This window comes from Macrosteles quadrilineatus, unplaced genomic scaffold (assembly GCF_028750875.1).
Source record: "Macrosteles quadrilineatus isolate MER2022 unplaced genomic scaffold, UCM_ALF_1.0 Scaffold_7__1_contigs__length_78375512, whole genome shotgun sequence".
Classification (NCBI taxonomy): domain Eukaryota; kingdom Metazoa; phylum Arthropoda; class Insecta; order Hemiptera; family Cicadellidae; genus Macrosteles; species Macrosteles quadrilineatus.
The window spans coordinates 70,924,546-70,943,555 of NW_026542600.1; the positions used below are offsets into that span (position 1 = coordinate 70,924,546).

The 19,010-nt window shown below is 35.1% G+C and overlaps 1 protein-coding gene across 1 annotated transcript in view; it reads right to left on the reverse strand.

Annotated features, from left to right (window-relative positions):
- LOC128999073 (mothers against decapentaplegic homolog 3-like) overlaps positions 1–19,010 on the reverse strand; it is a 40,838-nt gene that overhangs the window by 15,491 nt on the left and 6,337 nt on the right. The window contains exons 2-4 of the mRNA XM_054425430.1: positions 9,837–9,966; positions 1,258–1,451; positions 110–251 (exon numbers count right to left, since the gene is read on the reverse strand). Coding sequence (XP_054281405.1) covers positions 110–251; positions 1,258–1,451; positions 9,837–9,966 — 466 coding nt within the window. The remainder of the gene's footprint in view (positions 1–109; positions 252–1,257; positions 1,452–9,836; positions 9,967–19,010) is intronic.

Below are 19,010 nucleotides of genomic sequence, written 5' to 3' on the forward strand. Positions count from 1 at the left end.
ATGATATTCTAGTGTCATAATACAAGTTATCACTACTGGTCAGTTTGATTAGCAAGATAAAGTTGTCTAACGACAGACTTATGCAGGGGAGGTTTTTATAAAAAAGTACCAGAGCTGCTTTTATAAATGGGCCAAGGGAGGCAAGAGGTTTTAGGTTTGTTGGGGAACACAAGGAAGAGGAAAATTAACCCACAAGGAGAGGGGTGAAATAATCTCTCAAGCCCATACCACATCACATGCAAACAACGGGCCTGTGATACACCATGGTGTTTAAGGGATGAATCTGTTTGGAATAATCAATGTGATTACACTGTGTAAACAATAAACAACAGGAAATAGGCTATCGATAATTTTTACACTGTTTAACACTAATACCGAAACCCCGGTCTGACAGGCCCACGGGAATTTTCAAAAACGCATGTTGGCAACACTGTTTACTTGGTAGATTCCATTCCCCCAATAGCTTCCCCCCTTTTCCTCCCCTACCTAATGATATATCATTTGTTCATTTTGCATGGGTGCCGTGACCTTGACAGGTCGTCTGTTCATAACATGTCCGTCTCAGAAGCCCAGCGTTAGTGTATTTTAAAGCGGGGTCTCACAGACCGAGGGTTTCGGTTTGTGTGTTTCTAAGCGGGGTCCATTATTTTTCAAATGGGGTCTCACAGACCGGGGGTTTCGGTTAACGTCAGCCTAGGTGGGGTTTCGGTATTAGTGTTAAAGCTTAGCCAAAATTTTACATGACTTGGCCTCTGACTGGATATAACTATTGATTTAATTAGATCAAATAATAAAAACGTACTAATTAACAAACAATTTAAAACCTAGCATACATGACTGTAGTTTAGGTTTTAACATTGAATTTGAGTACCACAAGTAGACGTATCATCCTATTGGCAAATCTGAAGCTTGTTTCAATTGAATGTTTCATGTCTGATAAAACCGTTGAGAGTCATGAAATCTACTAATGTGTTAACTGTTCATTCGCAATGAAGCTTTCCATTCAAGAGTAAACTTTTTAGTATGCACTTAATTTTTTTTTTAATACACCGAGGAAACAAAAGTTTATAAGTGAATAATTTTATTTTGTTTTAATACTCTCGAATAGTGAAATCAATCATTTTCCTTTTACACATATACCAGAGATAAAGAGACCCTATAAATCCCTTCAGCTAGTCCAAAGAATGGCAAATCCATACGGATACGGAGGTATGTTTTATCTACAGTTCTAAAATATAGACCAGCCTCTCAGGTTACCTTTGAAGACAAGGATCCTCTTTCCATCTTCTCAAATCCCAACGCTAAGACACACTCTGCGTTGCCAGACTCCACAATCTGCTTGGCCAGGTAGAGCGCGCTGGAACCCGTTGAGCAGTTGTTGTTGACGTTAAAAATAGGTATTCCATTCATACCGACCTCGTAGAGTGCTCTCTGGCCACATGTTGAATCCCCTGTAACAATTGGCCAAATAGGGGTTATACATTTTGTGCTATATGCATTCTACAAAAGCTTGGTACATTTTTATAAGCCATACTGTCACTTTTCAATGTACAATGTTCTATCTGTGTTTGTTGTATCAGCCACATGATAAAGTTTAATTTTACCCATAATTGTTGCAGAGTTTGTTCATCTATAGATACAGATAGTGACTTCAAATAAAATTGATGGCTAGCACATAAGGTACAATGAAAAAGGTTCGCAAACACCTTTCGCATTTTGTTTATGCGTCTGTTGGTTTATTATTCAATATATAAGTGAAAAATCAACTTAGTTTCTGATCTAAGTGAGACAATTATTGACGCCTTTCTCCAGGATTCCAAAAATATATGAAAGAAGAAATTTTGGACATGAATTAACATGAAAATTTAGTTAATTAGTTAAAATCCTGGACAAAGGTTTAAATAATTTGAACTAAAAGTGGTTTGTCCAGTAGGCAATGTTCTTTATTTACCCTATTGGAATAAATCACAGGATGATGTAGGGAAAACAAGAAAGCCAGTATGTTGGTCAACCTCGTCCATTTTATTTCTGCTTGTCATTTTTTTTATTTTAGGTCACAATATGTAATCAAATGAACAAACTTGTCAGCAATTAAAAGTAAAACAAAACTTCAGCCAATACACAAAAAACATTGTGCGTTGGAACGTAACAGTATGGCTTGGGTATGAAATTGCACTAATTCACCAGATCTTGATATCTTTAGTTCAAACCTCGCCAATCACCAATTGCTTTTAGTTTTTAGCAGTATGATAATGTTACCCTCTAGACCTATGCACCCTAAAGCAGGACATAAAATTGGAAATTATAAATATTTATAATCTGGTAAATTGGAAACTAAATTGGTAACTAGACATTTATAAACATTAACCATTTTGGTTGTTATTTTTTGGGGGGTATCTAAAAAAGTAAGGTTAAAATGCAGAGTTAAGTAAAACCTTAGGGAGTATGTTTAATCTATGGTAAAACCTTTAGGCTATACTAATAATTTGTAATTTAACTTTTTTGTTATTTGAACAGTTCATGTTTCTAAAGTTAGTATTGGTTGGCATTTCCTTCACAGGAAAAATGTCAGCCAGTAAGAGTAACTGGATTTATTTATCGAAAAAAAAACAACAACAACATTTACGTTTATAAATACATTGTTTTAAAATAAATCTATATTTTCATGTAAAAGATTTGACTATTTTTTACAATAGGCCTACTGCGTCAAGGAGTTGAGTTTGGCCTGTTCTGGCAAAAAATCTAAATTAATTTTTCTAAATCACAAATTAGGAGTGTTTGAATCTTGGGAGGGTAAAGTTTTTGTTAAAATATTACTAAGGCTGTGTCACACTAGGCTACTTACTAGCTGCTATTTAGTAGCGGCTAGTGAAGTAGCCGCTAGTAAAAGCTGTCACACAACAAATGTCGGTAGCGGCTACCTAGTAGCAGCGATTCAGCCAGTCAGTGTCAATCCTGTGAAAATGTCGTCTGTTGGTATAAGCCGGGTTGAATTACGGCGTTTAATTTTGATGTGCGTTAGTGATGTTTGTATTGATTTAATTGAAAATATCCGCAACAAGAAGAAACGCTCCTGGGTAAGAGAGTGGATTAAGAGAAGAGACAGGCTGGGTGCATCAGGAACACTTATTAGAGAACTAGCTGTTGAGGACCCGAAATCGTACTACAATATTATGAGAATGTCCGTAAAAAAGTTTGATGAGCTGCTAACCTTGGTAACTCCTTTAATTCAAAAACAAGATACAAAAATGAGGGTGGCAATAACATGTCGAACGAAATTGGAAATAACTTTAAGATATCTTGCAACTGGTGACAGCTTAAAATCCCTTCAGTATCTTTTCAGAGTGCCACACAATACAATATCTACATTTCTACCGGAAGTGCTTAAAGCTATTTATGAAGTCATGGAACAATTTATACAGGTATGTGTATGGTATCTCATTCATTGGAAACAGGTTGTTGACAGGTGCATTTAACTTTCGTACATGTAATTTATCCCTCTCAAATTAATCTATATTACTGAGTAACAATAAGGCTTTTAAAAAAGAAATTTTAAATCAAAAATAAATTTTACTGCATAAAACATCTCTCTACAAGAAACCGGAATATTCTAATTCCTGCATCAGTTGTGCAAATGCCTGTCTTTTTACTTCCCGCTTTAAATAATCAGGGCACGTAATATCCCAAAGGCATTGTTATTTCCGATGAATGTTTAAAAAGTTAATTATGTCCACACCGGACCACTTCACTTCACTCAAATTTTCACAAATTTTAATTGAAACCAACTTTTCCACAACAAACCAAACCCAAACATGCACAGCCACTAGCCGCTACTACGCTAGTACACATGTCACACCGGCTACTCGGTAGCCGCTAGTCAATCACGTGACTCACTAGCCGCTAGTTAGTAGCTCGGAAAATTGGACATGTTCAATTCTCGACGCTAGTGAAATGTGACTAGCGCGCTACTCCTACCAGCCGCTACTGCCTATGTCAGATTGGCTATGAGTAGCCGCTATTTTGCTAGCGGCTAGTAAAGTAGCCTAGTGTGACACAGCCTCGGAAAAACTATTGTAAGTGATTAAACCGAATGCCTGTCAATGTCAGCTGGACGCTCATATTTGGCGGGAAGAGAAACCAGCTGATTCCTGGCAACAGGTGATCAACAATCAGCTGTTGTCTCTGTCTCTCTCCCTCCCTCTCTCGCTACGCCATGTGTTATGTTGGGTCCGGGTTTTTGTTTGTCTGCTGGTGTCACTCGCAACAAACATCTGGAATGCTGTTTATTGGCACAATGTTCTGACTTAGTTTAGTTACTAATCCAGTTCAGTAAATTTTTTACTAATTTTCTTTATTTCTTCTACTTTTTATTTATTCTTTTTAATATATATATGGTTCATTTTTTTGTAATATATGTGGACTACTGCCATACATTATAAACACTGCAATCCATAAACAACCCATTTCAACAGTAACTAACAAAATAGGACATTAGTGTATGTGTTACCTTAATATTGCTCATGCCGATTTGGCCGTGTTCATAGACCTGTCCTTTAGGCGTAGTAAATATCACAATGAAGGGATATCTAACGCAATAATTATATTTCTATTTGGAAATTCAATAGTTTTGTGAAAAGAAATATAGGTTGTATTATTATTTGGTAATATTGGTTGAGTCGTCATTGCAGCTTTGCAATTATAAATCCATATCTTACTACTGAGGCTCATAAATTATTTGTTTACACCAAGTTTAACGGCTAGTGAAAACGAATTTCTGAAAATAAAATAATTCAAGCTGTTTCAGCAGGACAAGCAATTGTAATGGAACATTTGATAAATATTACAAATAGGCCTAAACAAAATCTAGCATATCTGTTTGAAAAATTAAACATTTAAACCGTCAACGACCACATTGTATAATTATATAAATTAATATTTTGATACTATGTGCACCACAGAAAATTAAAAATCTACCTTTGGAAAATGCACTATAGCCTACATTCTACAGTATGGTTATCTCTTCTAAACAGTAAGATCGCGAACATGGTTTTTAAACATATAAATATGACTATCGACAATACCAGCTTAAGCTAGATGTTTACTAGGACAAAATTATACTGTAGTAGTCTACACGATGGAAAACAATAGTATCTTCTTCAAATAGGCCAGATGCTGGTCGGATGCATCGAAGGCTAGAGGGATTATCAGTTTTCAGGTCTAGTTGTGAATGATAACATTTCATTCTGTAAAACATCAAAATATTCCTACGCTGATGGTCCTTTTTATTTTTAAACATGTTTCGTCATACTTCGGATTGCGGCAAAGTAGGATATTCAATATGTTGCTTGGCTGGCTGGAGTTTTTTTCCAAAGGACAATAAAGATTTAGCAAAGTCGAAGACATCAAATTTTACATTTATTTGCATATATGTAAAATTCGTCCGCTGATATTGCCAAAGGAAACAGCCCCAATCAGCAAACATACTAATGTAATATCCTAATTATAATTAATGTAGTTTTGGTTTATCATCGTGTAATTTTGTCTATTTTACCCCTTTATCAATATTTAGATACTGTATATTGAAATGTAAGCGATTTTCGACGATTAAATTTACTCTAGTGTTGGAGTAATACAACATTGAATCCAAATAACGGTAACCACTGTTCTGGTACAAAAGCAAAATAAGAAGTACCCCACTTTGGGAGCTAATTTATAAGGGTAAAAAATGTACGCAATTTACGTTTTGTGGATTTTATCTTCAAAATAGTGCGGTATGACGACAAATATAGTCCATTATACGGAAAGTGTAAAACCTTTGTTCATTTTCCGACCTCGGCATCAGCTCGGTGGATATACGGTCAGACTACATCACTGACCCACAAACCTATAATCTCACTGGGATTGTCACCTCGTTCTTCCCTTCCGAAGGGATTTTAAATATAAAACGAGTATTCACTTTGGAATTCCTTTTCTCTACCCCTCACCAGTGGGGTTCTATTCCAGCAAATAACCATTCAAATTGAAAGCACAAATAACAAATGGAGCCCACCTGTTTATTTTACGTTTTTATGTTCGTGCTTTGGGAACCTTAAAACATTATTCAAACGCTAGTGATAGCCATTTCAATAAATAAAAAATAAACTAGAAGAACAAGAAGAAGAATGATGTGCCTTGAAACAATCTAATGTTGACACAGTGTTTACACATACACACAAAAAACAACGGCCAAATACCGTCTGTTATGTGGTTGACATACCGTTTATAAATATAAACAACTTAAAAAAGAGTTCATGAATCGCACCATATGATTCTTCAATAAATAAACTCCACTTCAGTAAAACGTTTATACAGTCCTACCAACGTTTACTGCCTACTTGCAGATTTAGCGTTACGTACTAGCAATATAATAACTATTAAAATATGGGGCCATAACACAAGCTCATTTGATCACATTCTAATTGCGTTTGGCTGTATAATTTAGCCAAAATATAAATATATGAAATAAAATTATATAAATGTATCATTTCTCCTTCTTAATTTCCAATACTACATACAGTTGACTGTACTGTACTGATATATGTCTGCTCTTCTGCATCCGCAGTTTGTGACGGATAGGCATCAAGCTTAAACTTATATAGGTTTTGATTGTTTTCCAAATCACTAGACGCAATCCAAAACCGCGTTCGAACGCTTTATGCCAACATTTGTGTTTATGGTCAAAAAGGTTATAAACCTTATTTTATATGGCGCAAGGTTAAGTGTCTCGAGTAAACAAAATAAATATTTAGAAACACTTACCAGTATATTTTGCGAAATTATAGGACATAAGGGGAAATAACCAAATGTGTGTCCTAAATTTATGGTTATTTGCTATACAACTATTATCCAATCTGGCTTTGCCAGTTCCACATACATTTTAGAAGGTACTCTCCTTATTAATACTTTATAGTATGAGTGTAATGTAAGACACAGCGTTCTCTATCCTTTAATCATCCGTTTCTCATGAACATCTTTCTACATTGTCTCTTGCTCCCTACTCATTAGTGTGGTGCAAGAGAACTCGCATGGGCATTTCCTAATCTAATTTCATTGTTTTGTCAAGGTCCAATAATGGTTTGTTCCCTGTAAACCGGTAACACTTGATTGGATTAAGCAATAAATCTAAATAGACTGGAATTTACAGGGTAAATCGTAATTATTTGCATGATTTACAAGTTCCATAGGTGTAGCACAGATTTTAAATACACTATGAAAATGTTAGTATTACTTCGTAGACTTAGCTTAAGCCCTCTTTTAAAAGCTAAACACGGATTGAATATGAAGATATGTTTGATTTAATATTCCATATGGCTAGAATACCATTAAATTATAAGTAAGTAAACAGAAAAACGCATAGAAAAGTTCACATATGTATAACATTACCGATAATGATTCTTAAAAAATACTAAAATTATACTATGAAAATATTAGTCACTTCATTAACCGTAAAAATACTAAAAGGGTGGCCGCGAAAATATATTCATGAGACCTTGAAATGTCTGATGTATTTAAATTTCAAATGCCCTATTGATAGCGTGTCTACTGTCTACGGCTCGAGAAGCAGAGTAGAATGACAATCCGTTTTTATTTTAGGTACTCACAAAACTACTTTCATTTTATTCATTTATCACACAAGAAAATCCCAAAAAGGTATGCAAGTTTCAATGATCGAGATGTATTAATGATCCAGCTTGATTCATCCAAACATTTTGCATAACGTGAAATTCACATAAACGTACACGTACTAAAATAATGACTTTTGTGATCTGTGTAAATGATTTGTTCAAAGAAATTTACGATTATTGCTAATTACAATATCGTTAAAGGGGAGAACAGTACAAAGGCATTTGCCAACTTCGTCATACTTCTGATTTAGTTTTTGAAGGACAGTGTTCAATGGTATTCTAGAGCATATTTATTTAGGAATCAGTTTAATTTATCAAGTTACATAAGGGCCATACGAATTTTAGAATAAATAATGGACAGAAAACTGTTTGCATTTTGAATAAATGTTCGGTGTAGTTTTGACACATTGTAAGTAAATGACTTATTTTTCTGATTTTAAACAGGTCCATCTGGATGTAATATTAAAGTAGTAGGTAATACCCGATTCAGTTTGGAAGGACCAAGTTAGTTAGGAGGAATGATGTTATTAACTTTCGAAAAACAAAGAGTTATTCGCTAAAACATAAAAGCTGGATATTAAATATTTATTTTAAATCACAATTTGCATCACTTATAAAGTCTATACACCTTTACCTCCTTACAGAATTCTCCTTTCCTCTATTTACAGAAAGGAATACACAAATGCGTTTACACGCGCAGGTAGCCAGCCTATAGGGTCAAACAGGATAGCGGAATTTTATCCCCCTGAGCAAAACTGACGTCACAATCAAGGGGGTAAAATTCCGGCCGCGAACTTTTGAGTTGCACATCAGTTCTAAATTAAAGGTGGAATTAAACGTATATTTCCACGGCTGTGAATTTAATTAGAAAACATCAAATTATAAAACCTAGAGTGTACGGGTCGGAATTTTACTCCCTTCGTGAGGTCAGCTCAAAATTTACGGCCCGTAGGCCTATTTGTACCCCCGAAATTTTACTACCAGGCCAGATTGGGCCAGATATAGAAATTATTGAGAGTAATTGATTTTCTTCTTTCAGTTGTTATTCAATAATAAACATTTGATTATTAAGTAGCCTATCTGGATTTATTTGTAACCTCAACTAATGAAACAGGTATGCGTTTTAATTTTGAGATTCAAGTGTTGGGATTCGATTTGTGGAGCCAACTGTTGGTGAATGTATGTAAATAAACCGAGTGGCCCAGATTAATGATCATTTTGTTTCAAATATTTCTTTTAACTATTTACTATAGCCTACTCGAAATTAAAAAGCGAAACCTGTTTACTTAGTTTGGGTTGCAAATAAATTAAGATAGGCTACTTAAAAATAAAATGTTTACTATTCAATCAAAACTGAAATTAGAAAATTAATTATTCGCATTAATTTATATGTTTGCATATGGGGTAAAAATTCGGGACGCACATCTACAGTTGCCTAAAGGCTAGTTACATGTACAGGGGGTAAAATTGCGGGGTTTACAGCTTATTTAGTTCACCACGCTCTGTCTATTTTCATTAGACTCCAAAATCCGCGGCGGTAAAATTCCGCCCGCGAACACACCTGAGAGCGCTTAGGTGGGTCGCCGGAAGACTGCCCCCCGGAAAACTACCCCCTTAAGCAGGTTCCTACGTCACATTGACGTCAGAGACCGGAGAGCAGTTTTCCAGTTACGGACACTCAAATTTAGTTGTCAAACAGTTCTCACGGCTTCCATATTGGTTAGTTAGCAGATTTTGTGACGTCACGTTTCACCTGGGAGGTAGTTTTCCGGGGGATAGTATTCCGCATCCCCGCTTAGGGTCCTACGTCATAGTGACGTCATCTTTGCCCAGGGGGAAACTGCGAAACTAATGCTAACAGACGACTCATTGTAAAACCTCAACTGTCCAGTTAAACTCAAAAGTTCGCCAATGTACTCTTTTGTCTCACTTTCACATCCGATGACCTTAGGCTCTCAAAAGAGTTCCATTTATCACGAACAAGTTTTAAACATTACTTCAGGATAGGCTAGAGAGTCGCGGGATTATGACATTGCTAAAAGCCATTAATGTATACTGAATTTGAACGCATCCAGCCTCAGTTACCGTTGCCTTGTGCCAACCACTAGACCAACTCCCGAACCATACAGAACGGCTAATAGCTATTTATGTAAAAGCACGATTAATCTTTACCGTATACATATCCAACAGTGGCTTGTTGGACATCGTCGATGTTTAGATGGGCGTCCTTCAGGGCTTTGGTGACGGCTTCCACAGCCATCTGAGGGTAATCGAAATCTTGCCTCCTCCCGGGCTTCTCGAACTGTCAACAAAAGAGTTTGATTAGTATTTCAACCACTATTGAGCACAGAAACCAGATGTCAATCTGCCAAAGGTCTTCCCACCGGATTCTCTTTGGAATGTTTCCCTGTAAACAAGTCCCACGAACTTTGTTGTTGATGTACTCACGACTGTTTTACACAGGTGCACTATGCACCTAGGCATGCGGCACTTTAAATGGCAGTTCATTTATAAACCTCAAAACACATGTATCGGCAATAATCCTACAAGAGATGAGTTCAATTCAATGGAAATGTACCCTCAGTAAAGCAAAACATGTTGACAAACATTTAACATTACTATATATAGTCAACCTGAAACGGTAGGTTGTAAACCTATTTAACGAGAATCATTCATCGTTATTATTCTCATTAATATTTAACGAGAATTTAAAAGGAAGAATACAGGAGAGAGAACGCTGTGTCCCACATTACACTTATGCTATAAAGTATTATATTATTAGGCCCGGTTCACACGAACGACATACCTAGCAGACTAGGCTTGGACTAGGTAAGCACGACTGGGTAGCGGACCTCAGGATCACACCGGTTCACACGAGCGACATGTCTACGGACTAGGTAAGATGTATGTGGAACTGGCAAAGCCAGATTGGATCATAGTTGTTCAAATAACCATAAATTTAGGACACACATTTGGTTATTTCCCCTTATGTCCTATAATTTCGCAAAAAAAAAATGGTAAGTGTTTCTAAATATTTATTTTGTTTACTCGAGACACTTAACCTTGTGCCATATAAAAAAAGGTTTATAGCCTTTTGGACTATAAACACAAATGTTGGCATAAAGCGTTCGATCGCTGCTAGTTTTGGATTGGATATATCCATGCAGTAAATAGTTCAATTATTTACATGTATTTAACAGGTTACTTTGAGTACATCAAGTACATAAAAAACGAACATATTTAGTTAAGTATGCATTATTACTATTACGAATTATTTATCGGAGCAAGCGTATATCAATATGAATACTTAACTTCGGTATGTTCAATATTGAATCTAGGTCAGGCTCGATTGTTTAATGATGCAAAACCACCTTTGTTAACAATGTCGCATCATACCGTTGCAGACCTTGCTAATCAAACAATCAATTCATATTCACAACATAGTGTAAGTATATTTAAATCAAGCTTACAATAATAAATTATGTATTATTCAACTAATTAAATTTCATGTCGTAACAATTAAAAATTCTATTTTAAAAGTTATAAAGTTAAAGAGTTTCGTGCCTACCCTTTTACTAAACAGTAAAATGTAAAAATCTTTAAGTAAAATATATTTTAAAATTACAAAGTAAGAAACGCTAATGAAACTACACGAACGCATAAAATAGTATTTATGTATACAGTGTTAAAAAAATTTGACCACAGGCCACTGCACAGACCCACAGGCTTTCAAAGTTGTCAACTTATTTTTATGGAGGAAATATTTTATGTTATGCTTTATCACAATAATTATCAATTATCAATCATTAAGATGGGGACGCCACTTAGGTGCGTATTTTAAACCAAATATGAGTGAAGGATGAGTGTAGAATGGTGTGAGATGATCTGTGTAGCTTTGTTACTGACTAATATCAGCTGTTTCATTAGCCAGGATCATTTATTTAAAGCCCAATGATCAGGAACAGCTGGGTCCAGTTTCGAACCATCAAAAAGCTACTGACTTTTCTCAGGATCGAACCGGCGACCTTTTGATTAGTAGGCGAGCACTATAACCACTCAGCTACCCAGCCAGTTTTTATCACAATAAATATGAGATACAAATAAAAAAGTACAATATTTAGTTTTGTGAACTTAACAGGTTTTAATTCAATTTTCTAATATTAATAATGGAAGTTTGGTAAACGCACCAAAATAGTCCGTTGAATTACTTGGGGATCATTACTACATAACAGCAATGTTATGGGGCATCGCGGTCGCGGACAACACTAGGTTTCCTCAATAGTTAACAGCATTTTGACAGTCTTAAAATGTCACACCAAACGTCGATCGCCTAGATAAAATCCAAACGACTATAACATTAATACAGTAGATCAATATTATAACTATTACATGATTACTAGTAATAAATAAATGAGAATCGTGTTATTTTTATTTGTTCGTGATAGTAATGGTAGTTAATGGAAAAGCCAAAGCATTTAACTCCTGGAATTGGCCATCATGCAATCGGGTACCCCTCGAAAAGGCTATAGCGGTGCAATCGAGCACTATTCGGTGGAATCATCGATCTCCATACATACCAATACAACGATAGCAATTTGTATGAATAGTCTATAGGTTATAGATATTCATCTTTAGCCGTATAGGGCTACACATATTTCCACATCTTTCACAGCAGTTATGGCCTGGTAGGATACGACTTCTCCGTTTGCTCGTCACGGTATTTTACTTCCTTTCGTCAAGGTCAACAACATCTAGCCACTAGCTAGCCTCCAAGGTGGGTTGAAGTTGACTTCTAAAACTATATTTTATCTTTTAGCGAATTTCCCATATAGGGAATAAGCTATTACCGTAGTACTCATGGTAAGATCTGGACCCGGGACCGATTTACTTTTTCGTTTTGAGGTCCCCAGAGGCCAAAAACACTATCCGTTCAAATTCATATGTATATATATTTATATTTATATATGTGTCCATTAGCGCGATAAATCGAGCAAAAATCATCCAATTTTGATGAAATTTGGTACAAACGTGTAAACCTACGTTTATTTGAACGAGTTCGCGAACCAGTATGATCGGACTATGGGAACAGGGGCTTATAGGCGGTTTTATGGGGTAAAAATTGGTTTTTCCCATTTTTGACCCTAAAAACTTAAAATTTAGAATTTTATTTCCAAACCATTTTGTAGAGCTTAGAAAAACAAATAATTTAGTATATTGAAGCGTTATTATGCGCCAAATGGTTACAGAGAAAATTCCAAAAAACTTTAAATTTAAAATTCCCATGTCATTCTAATGGAGAATAAGTAAACTGTTGTAGTTTGCTTGTTTATGAACATATTTTGATCAAATTTGGGAAATGCATTCATTTCATACTAAACTATTAACATTTTACAAAAAAAAAAACACCTTCTTACCCTCCCTGTTGCAGCAAACCTAAATACTCGTTAAACTAATGTTATTTAAATAGGGAATAAATGTGATATTTGTAAGGAGTCATTTTAGTGTAAATCCAGTCAGGCTAATGGAAATTCACTTAGTCTGCAGGTTTGCTGCGGCGGGGGTAATTATATAGTATCACTTTCTTCCATTTTTCACACGACGTATTAATAATGTCGATTTCTGTGTCATTACCGCTTCTTTTATGTGTCTAAACGAACAACTTCTTTGTGGCCTCATGAGTTCAATAGAAAAACACATATATGACAAACTAAGTCGCCGAAATATGGGAGCCAGTTCATGATCAATGTGATTCCTAGAGATGTTTACTAACGATGTTCCGTATGTTGACAAAAGAATACGTGATGAATATAGTCTATGTTTTAAGACCACTTCATTTGGTATTGGCATTGAATGTAGTGTTATATACTCAATGTTATTTGTAAGAAACTCTTACAGTTTTGTTAATATTGATTTAGATACATACAGAATGTTTTTATTTGATACACGAGTAAACTACTGTACATTGGTAACTTTATAACTACCTCATGGTTGACGCGGTTGGTTGGTTGTTCTAATTAGGCCCAATTAGGTAAATCCTCAATGCTATTGTAATTATGTTGATAAGTTTTCAGTTCATCCTAGATTGATTTAATTATTTTATTTATGATTACCTTGGCGATTTATTGTAGATTTACCACAGCTGTCGTGGTATGCCTTTTTGATAATGTTGAATTTGTACCATTTACATAACAGGTTTTTATCAAAATATACAGTCGGGGGGTTTCATTAAGACCTTTGAGGCTCAACTTAAAACAGGTATAATTTTTCACGGAATTTTGCACTAGCCAATTAGTTTCAAATGTTTTAAGGTTTTTATTGTATACTACGCAAAATTGGCGAAATTGGCATATCAAACCTCTGCTACATTTAGAAGTTCTGTGAAGTTTGTCAGTTGTAGAAGTTAGCCCATCCGTATTTTAATTAACATCAATCGTTAGTTTCTCCTCACCGCCGCTATATATTTTAATAGATTTATAAAGTTAACAAGAATGTTGTATAGTTATTTATCCATGCTATCAGTTAATATTGAAATTTACTTCCTCAAATATTTCAAGGCAGATTTAATTTTAATAATATACAGGATAAACAACTTTATTGTGCAACTATTTTTATTTCAAAAACAGTGTCATTTACAAAAAATCTAAAAAAGGAAATTCGTCTATTCGTAATACATGCCCATGAAAAGGGGGTAGTCAACTATAACTATTCCCGACTCATTGTTTCTGAGATACTAATAATGACGTAGATTCGTTACAGCACGTAGATAGTATAAAATAATATGGAATGGTTAAATTTATCATTATAAATAATAACATTTTATTCGTAAGGTCAACAACACCCCGGAGTTGTATTGTTGTACGGTACAGCAGATCGACAACGGTACATTCGAGAGCGTCTTCAGTGCTTCAAGGACATGTACAAATCTTGCCGCAATCACAATTACTGGCTAAACCACAGGTTACTGTCGTATTCTTCTCTCTTGGAGTCTAGTGAAAACGTCAACAATAAGCTTACTATACTATAGTATATGGAGAAAGTATTGTTTTCGTCAAAATTTTAGAGTTTGAGTTTTGAGTGGATATAGGCCTATTCGTCAAAAAAGTGGTTTTCGAAATGATGTCTGTGTGTGTGTGTGTGTGTGTTTGTGTGTCTGGATGTGTACAGAGCTAGGGACTAGGCCTACACCTGTAGTCCGATTTCGATGAAATTTGGTATGTAGGTTCCAATCCATGGTATCTCCAGGCGTTTTTTTTTCATTTTTTTGAAATTATGATTTTTATGGGGATTTTTCCATAAAACCCCATAAAAACCGGAAAAATCGGATTTTCTCGAAAATGGCCCGAACGATTTTGATAAAAATTTAGTATGTTGTAGCCCTTTAAGTTCTGAACAAAATGGTACAAATCCCATTTCTGTAAAAATTACGGTTAAAATGTTATTGTAAATAATGTTATTTTCCCATAAAAATACCATAAAATAACGGAAAATCGGATTTTCACAAAAATGACCCGAACGATTTTGATAAAAATGTAGTATGTAGTCCTTTAAATTCTGAACAAAATTGTAGGCCTACTAATCCCATTTCCGTATATTTACTCTCACCGCTTACCCATGATAAAGGTTGTTGACAAACTTATGGGAGAAAGTATGTGCCAGAATGCTGATACCGTTTATTTTTGTTATGTTTGCAATCGTGTTATGTGTCGGGCGAAACCACGCAGGGCGTAGATCATATTCTAATCATTCTATCTTCGTGTCTAGTATGTCGTGCCAGATGCGACCCGTCCCTGGGAAGTCAGTAAAGTAAGTTATCAATAACGGAATATAAGATTTTGTACAATATAGTATTAACTTTTATCCTTCAAAAATTAAACTAAATTTCACACTAAAAGAATTTAAGTAATTGGCTGTAATGTAATGCATATCAAAATACTCTCGCAGCAAACCTGCAGACTAAATGAATTCTTGATTGAATTTTTGCTACAACATTTGCACACACACACAACATTTGCACACACACATCTGAACATTTGCATTGGCTTCAGTATGTCAGATTGTTTTCTTGTTTAAATTACATTAAGGAACATAACACTATAAACAAGGAGTGTAACAGGACGCTCATAGTACCAAATATAAGAAAATCATAATTATCAGTAGTTTGCACTTAAAATAGTAAGTTAAATCTCAAATTCTTCAAATTGTCTGTTTATTAGCTTGCTTATCTTTTTCACAAGAAACATGAATTTCATTTGGGCCTACAATGTGCCAGTAATTAAAGGTTATTATCATTTTAAAGCTTATTTGATGTGGAAGTTTTTTCAACCTTCCGTTGAAATCTGCAACCGAGACTTAAGGCTCTCTCTTTTATTCTTGTTTGGTTATTTACCGAATTCTTTTCTTCGTTGAAAATTTCAACTTTTACGATGAGAATTAAGTAGAATCTCATTCAACACCCGATGTTTGTGTAGTACTCTTACTATAAATGTTGTAAGAATTTCTAAAATGGCTTTTATCTTAACAATAAATGTCATTCTTACATAGTATTAGACTTTAAACATGTTAATTTATCTTTTATCCTCTTACGGTTTGAGTTGGAACCTCAAATAGGCTTCATTCAATCACCGTTATCATGTAGTTTGAACAACAATTTGATTTAATCTTTTAGGACGTTAAAATAAAAAAAAAAAACGGTATCAGCATTCTGACACATACTTTCTCCCATACGTTTGTCAACAACCTTTATTATGTGTAAGCGGTGAGAGTAAATATACGGAAATGGGATTAGTACAATTTTGATCAGAATTTAAAGGACTATAACATCAAAATCGTTCGGGCCATTTTTGTGAAAATCCGATTTTCCGTTACTTTATGGGGTTTTATGGGAAGATCCCCATTAAAAATCTAAATTTATAAAAAATGAAAAACTATCAAAACTGTAAGGACCATAACATACTATGTTAAATCAAAACAGGATTTTTTTCTAAGTCCAGGTCTTACCATGAGACATACGGTGATAGCTTATTCCCTACATGGTAATTTCTACAATCCAAGACTTGAATGTTGAGCTACTGACGGTGTGATAATTCCAATTAATTAATACGATTAATAACTCAACGTTATGTGTATGCAATTTTATTTATTTCTTTTACTACTTTTAGCAAAGAATTGTTTTCGTAACGTTTACAACAACTGCTATGCATATTTTTCTGTTAACGTGTTAGCAAAATTATTATCTCGATATTCGAAAGTGCCGTAGCAAGTATGTTGCCAACTGTTTTCAACAAACGTCCTAGGCCTAGTTGTTGAAGTTAAAGATTCTGCTACATACTACCAACCAGACAAAGGAAACAAATTTTTATTTCCTTAGTCAATGATACTTCCCAGCATGTCAGAGTCGATAACATATCTCTTATCGTTAGCACTTTATCATACGTAAACAAGTATGAGTCAAATGTCATTCTATGTCTCTTCATACTTAACATAACATTGATGAGAAACACTTCTACATGTAGGTGATTGACTTTGGCTAATGACTTCCATCAACTTAAATGGTGTTGGCAGAAGGAAGTACGATTGTTTTCTTTAGTCCAAAATTGCGGCTAGCTTCAAATAATGTTTAAAGCTGACATGTTTCGTTGCAATGCAACATCGTCGGAGCTTTACGTCAAAAACATCAAAATAATTGACACATATAAGTACATACACACGACACGGGACACGGAACATTTAGACACGAAATAACACGATAGCGCTATGACACGGATTGCTGATAGTGAGATACCTACAACCGCTGCCGCGCCGTGTCATGATAGCGCTATCGTGTTATTAAAATAATATAATAATAACATTATTAATATAATATATCCAATCAGGCTAATTCTCTTAGTCTGCAGATTTGCTGCGGCGGGGGTATTTAATTTCCACCGTCATTATGAGGCCTGCAACAACGCGTCAATATGGTGGTCATGGTGTTTTTATCTCTACAAAACGGTTTAGGAAGAAATTTCAAAATGGAAAAACTATTTTAATCCCATAAAAACCTGTTCCCATAGTCCAATCAGACTGGTTCGCGAACTCGTTCGAACAAACGTAGCTTTAAGCTCTTGTACAAAATGTATTCGCTGGACCATTTTTACTCGAGTTGTGCAATTTGAACGGATGACATTTTTGACCTCAGAGGATATAAAAAAGAAGTTTTATCGGATTTTCAATCTAGTTTTCACGCTAAATATAGCACAGCCACTGCTTTGTTGATAATTACAGATGACATCCTCCGTGCAATGGATAATTGTTTTTTTTGTCCTAGGACACAAGGCACGAGCCCGAAATTGTTTTTCACATTACTTCAGGCTAGACCTAGGGGTTACAGCATTATCGCTTCGATAAAATCCATTGGCGACTTGGCGGGATTTTAACCCGGAACCGGAGTCCCGCGCTCTAACCACTGCAATGGATAATAGACGTGCCACAATTTAACCCTCTTTGACTTTACAAAGGCGTTTGACTGCGTATAACATATTACTGTATACTCTTTTACGCAATTCAATGCGATTGAGACTGTGTTGACTGGATTGAGTCCTCTTTATCTGATCGTCAGCAGTGTGTTAAAGTCGGTGACAAATTTATAATGTTCTACTTGGGAGCAGTTCCAAAAGGATCTGTTCTTGGCCCACTACTGTTCTCAATTTTCATTAATGGCATCACAGAACATATCATTGAGTTGACTGAGTCACACACTAGCATCTGTATGCTGACTACTAACAGATTTACTACCACTTCAATGTAGACGAGATGGATACTGATGTGCGACTCAGAACATTGACATTGCATCAACAAATCACTAGGCCACTAACAACGGACTTAAACTTAACATTGACAAAACTCAAGCAATGATTGTTGACTAACCAAGACTAATGACAAAAATCATCTTAATCACTGCACCACGACAGCGAGAATGTAGTTTTTGAGGATTAGTACATTTAATTTCATCATCATGTTTATAATACGATACTTTTGATTATTTCATTTTGATATAAGTGAATAGTTTTATTTATGTTTTAGAGCTTAAGTGGTAGAGAGGACTTGCAAGTCCTAAATAAATTTTTATCTAATTTCAAATTGGTCCCGGGCTTTAGGTCCTACCATGAGGCATCTACGGCAATACTTTAAAATACTGACCTTATTCCCTACATGGGAAATTCTAATTCGCACTTTTCTGATATTAAATTTAATCGCCAAATTAAATTTGTCAATTGCATGATTACGAGTGGCAATATTCATTAAATGGAGTGGAGCCACTGGTGAAAAAATAGGCAAATGACAAAGCTTTACTTCTGATATCTTGCA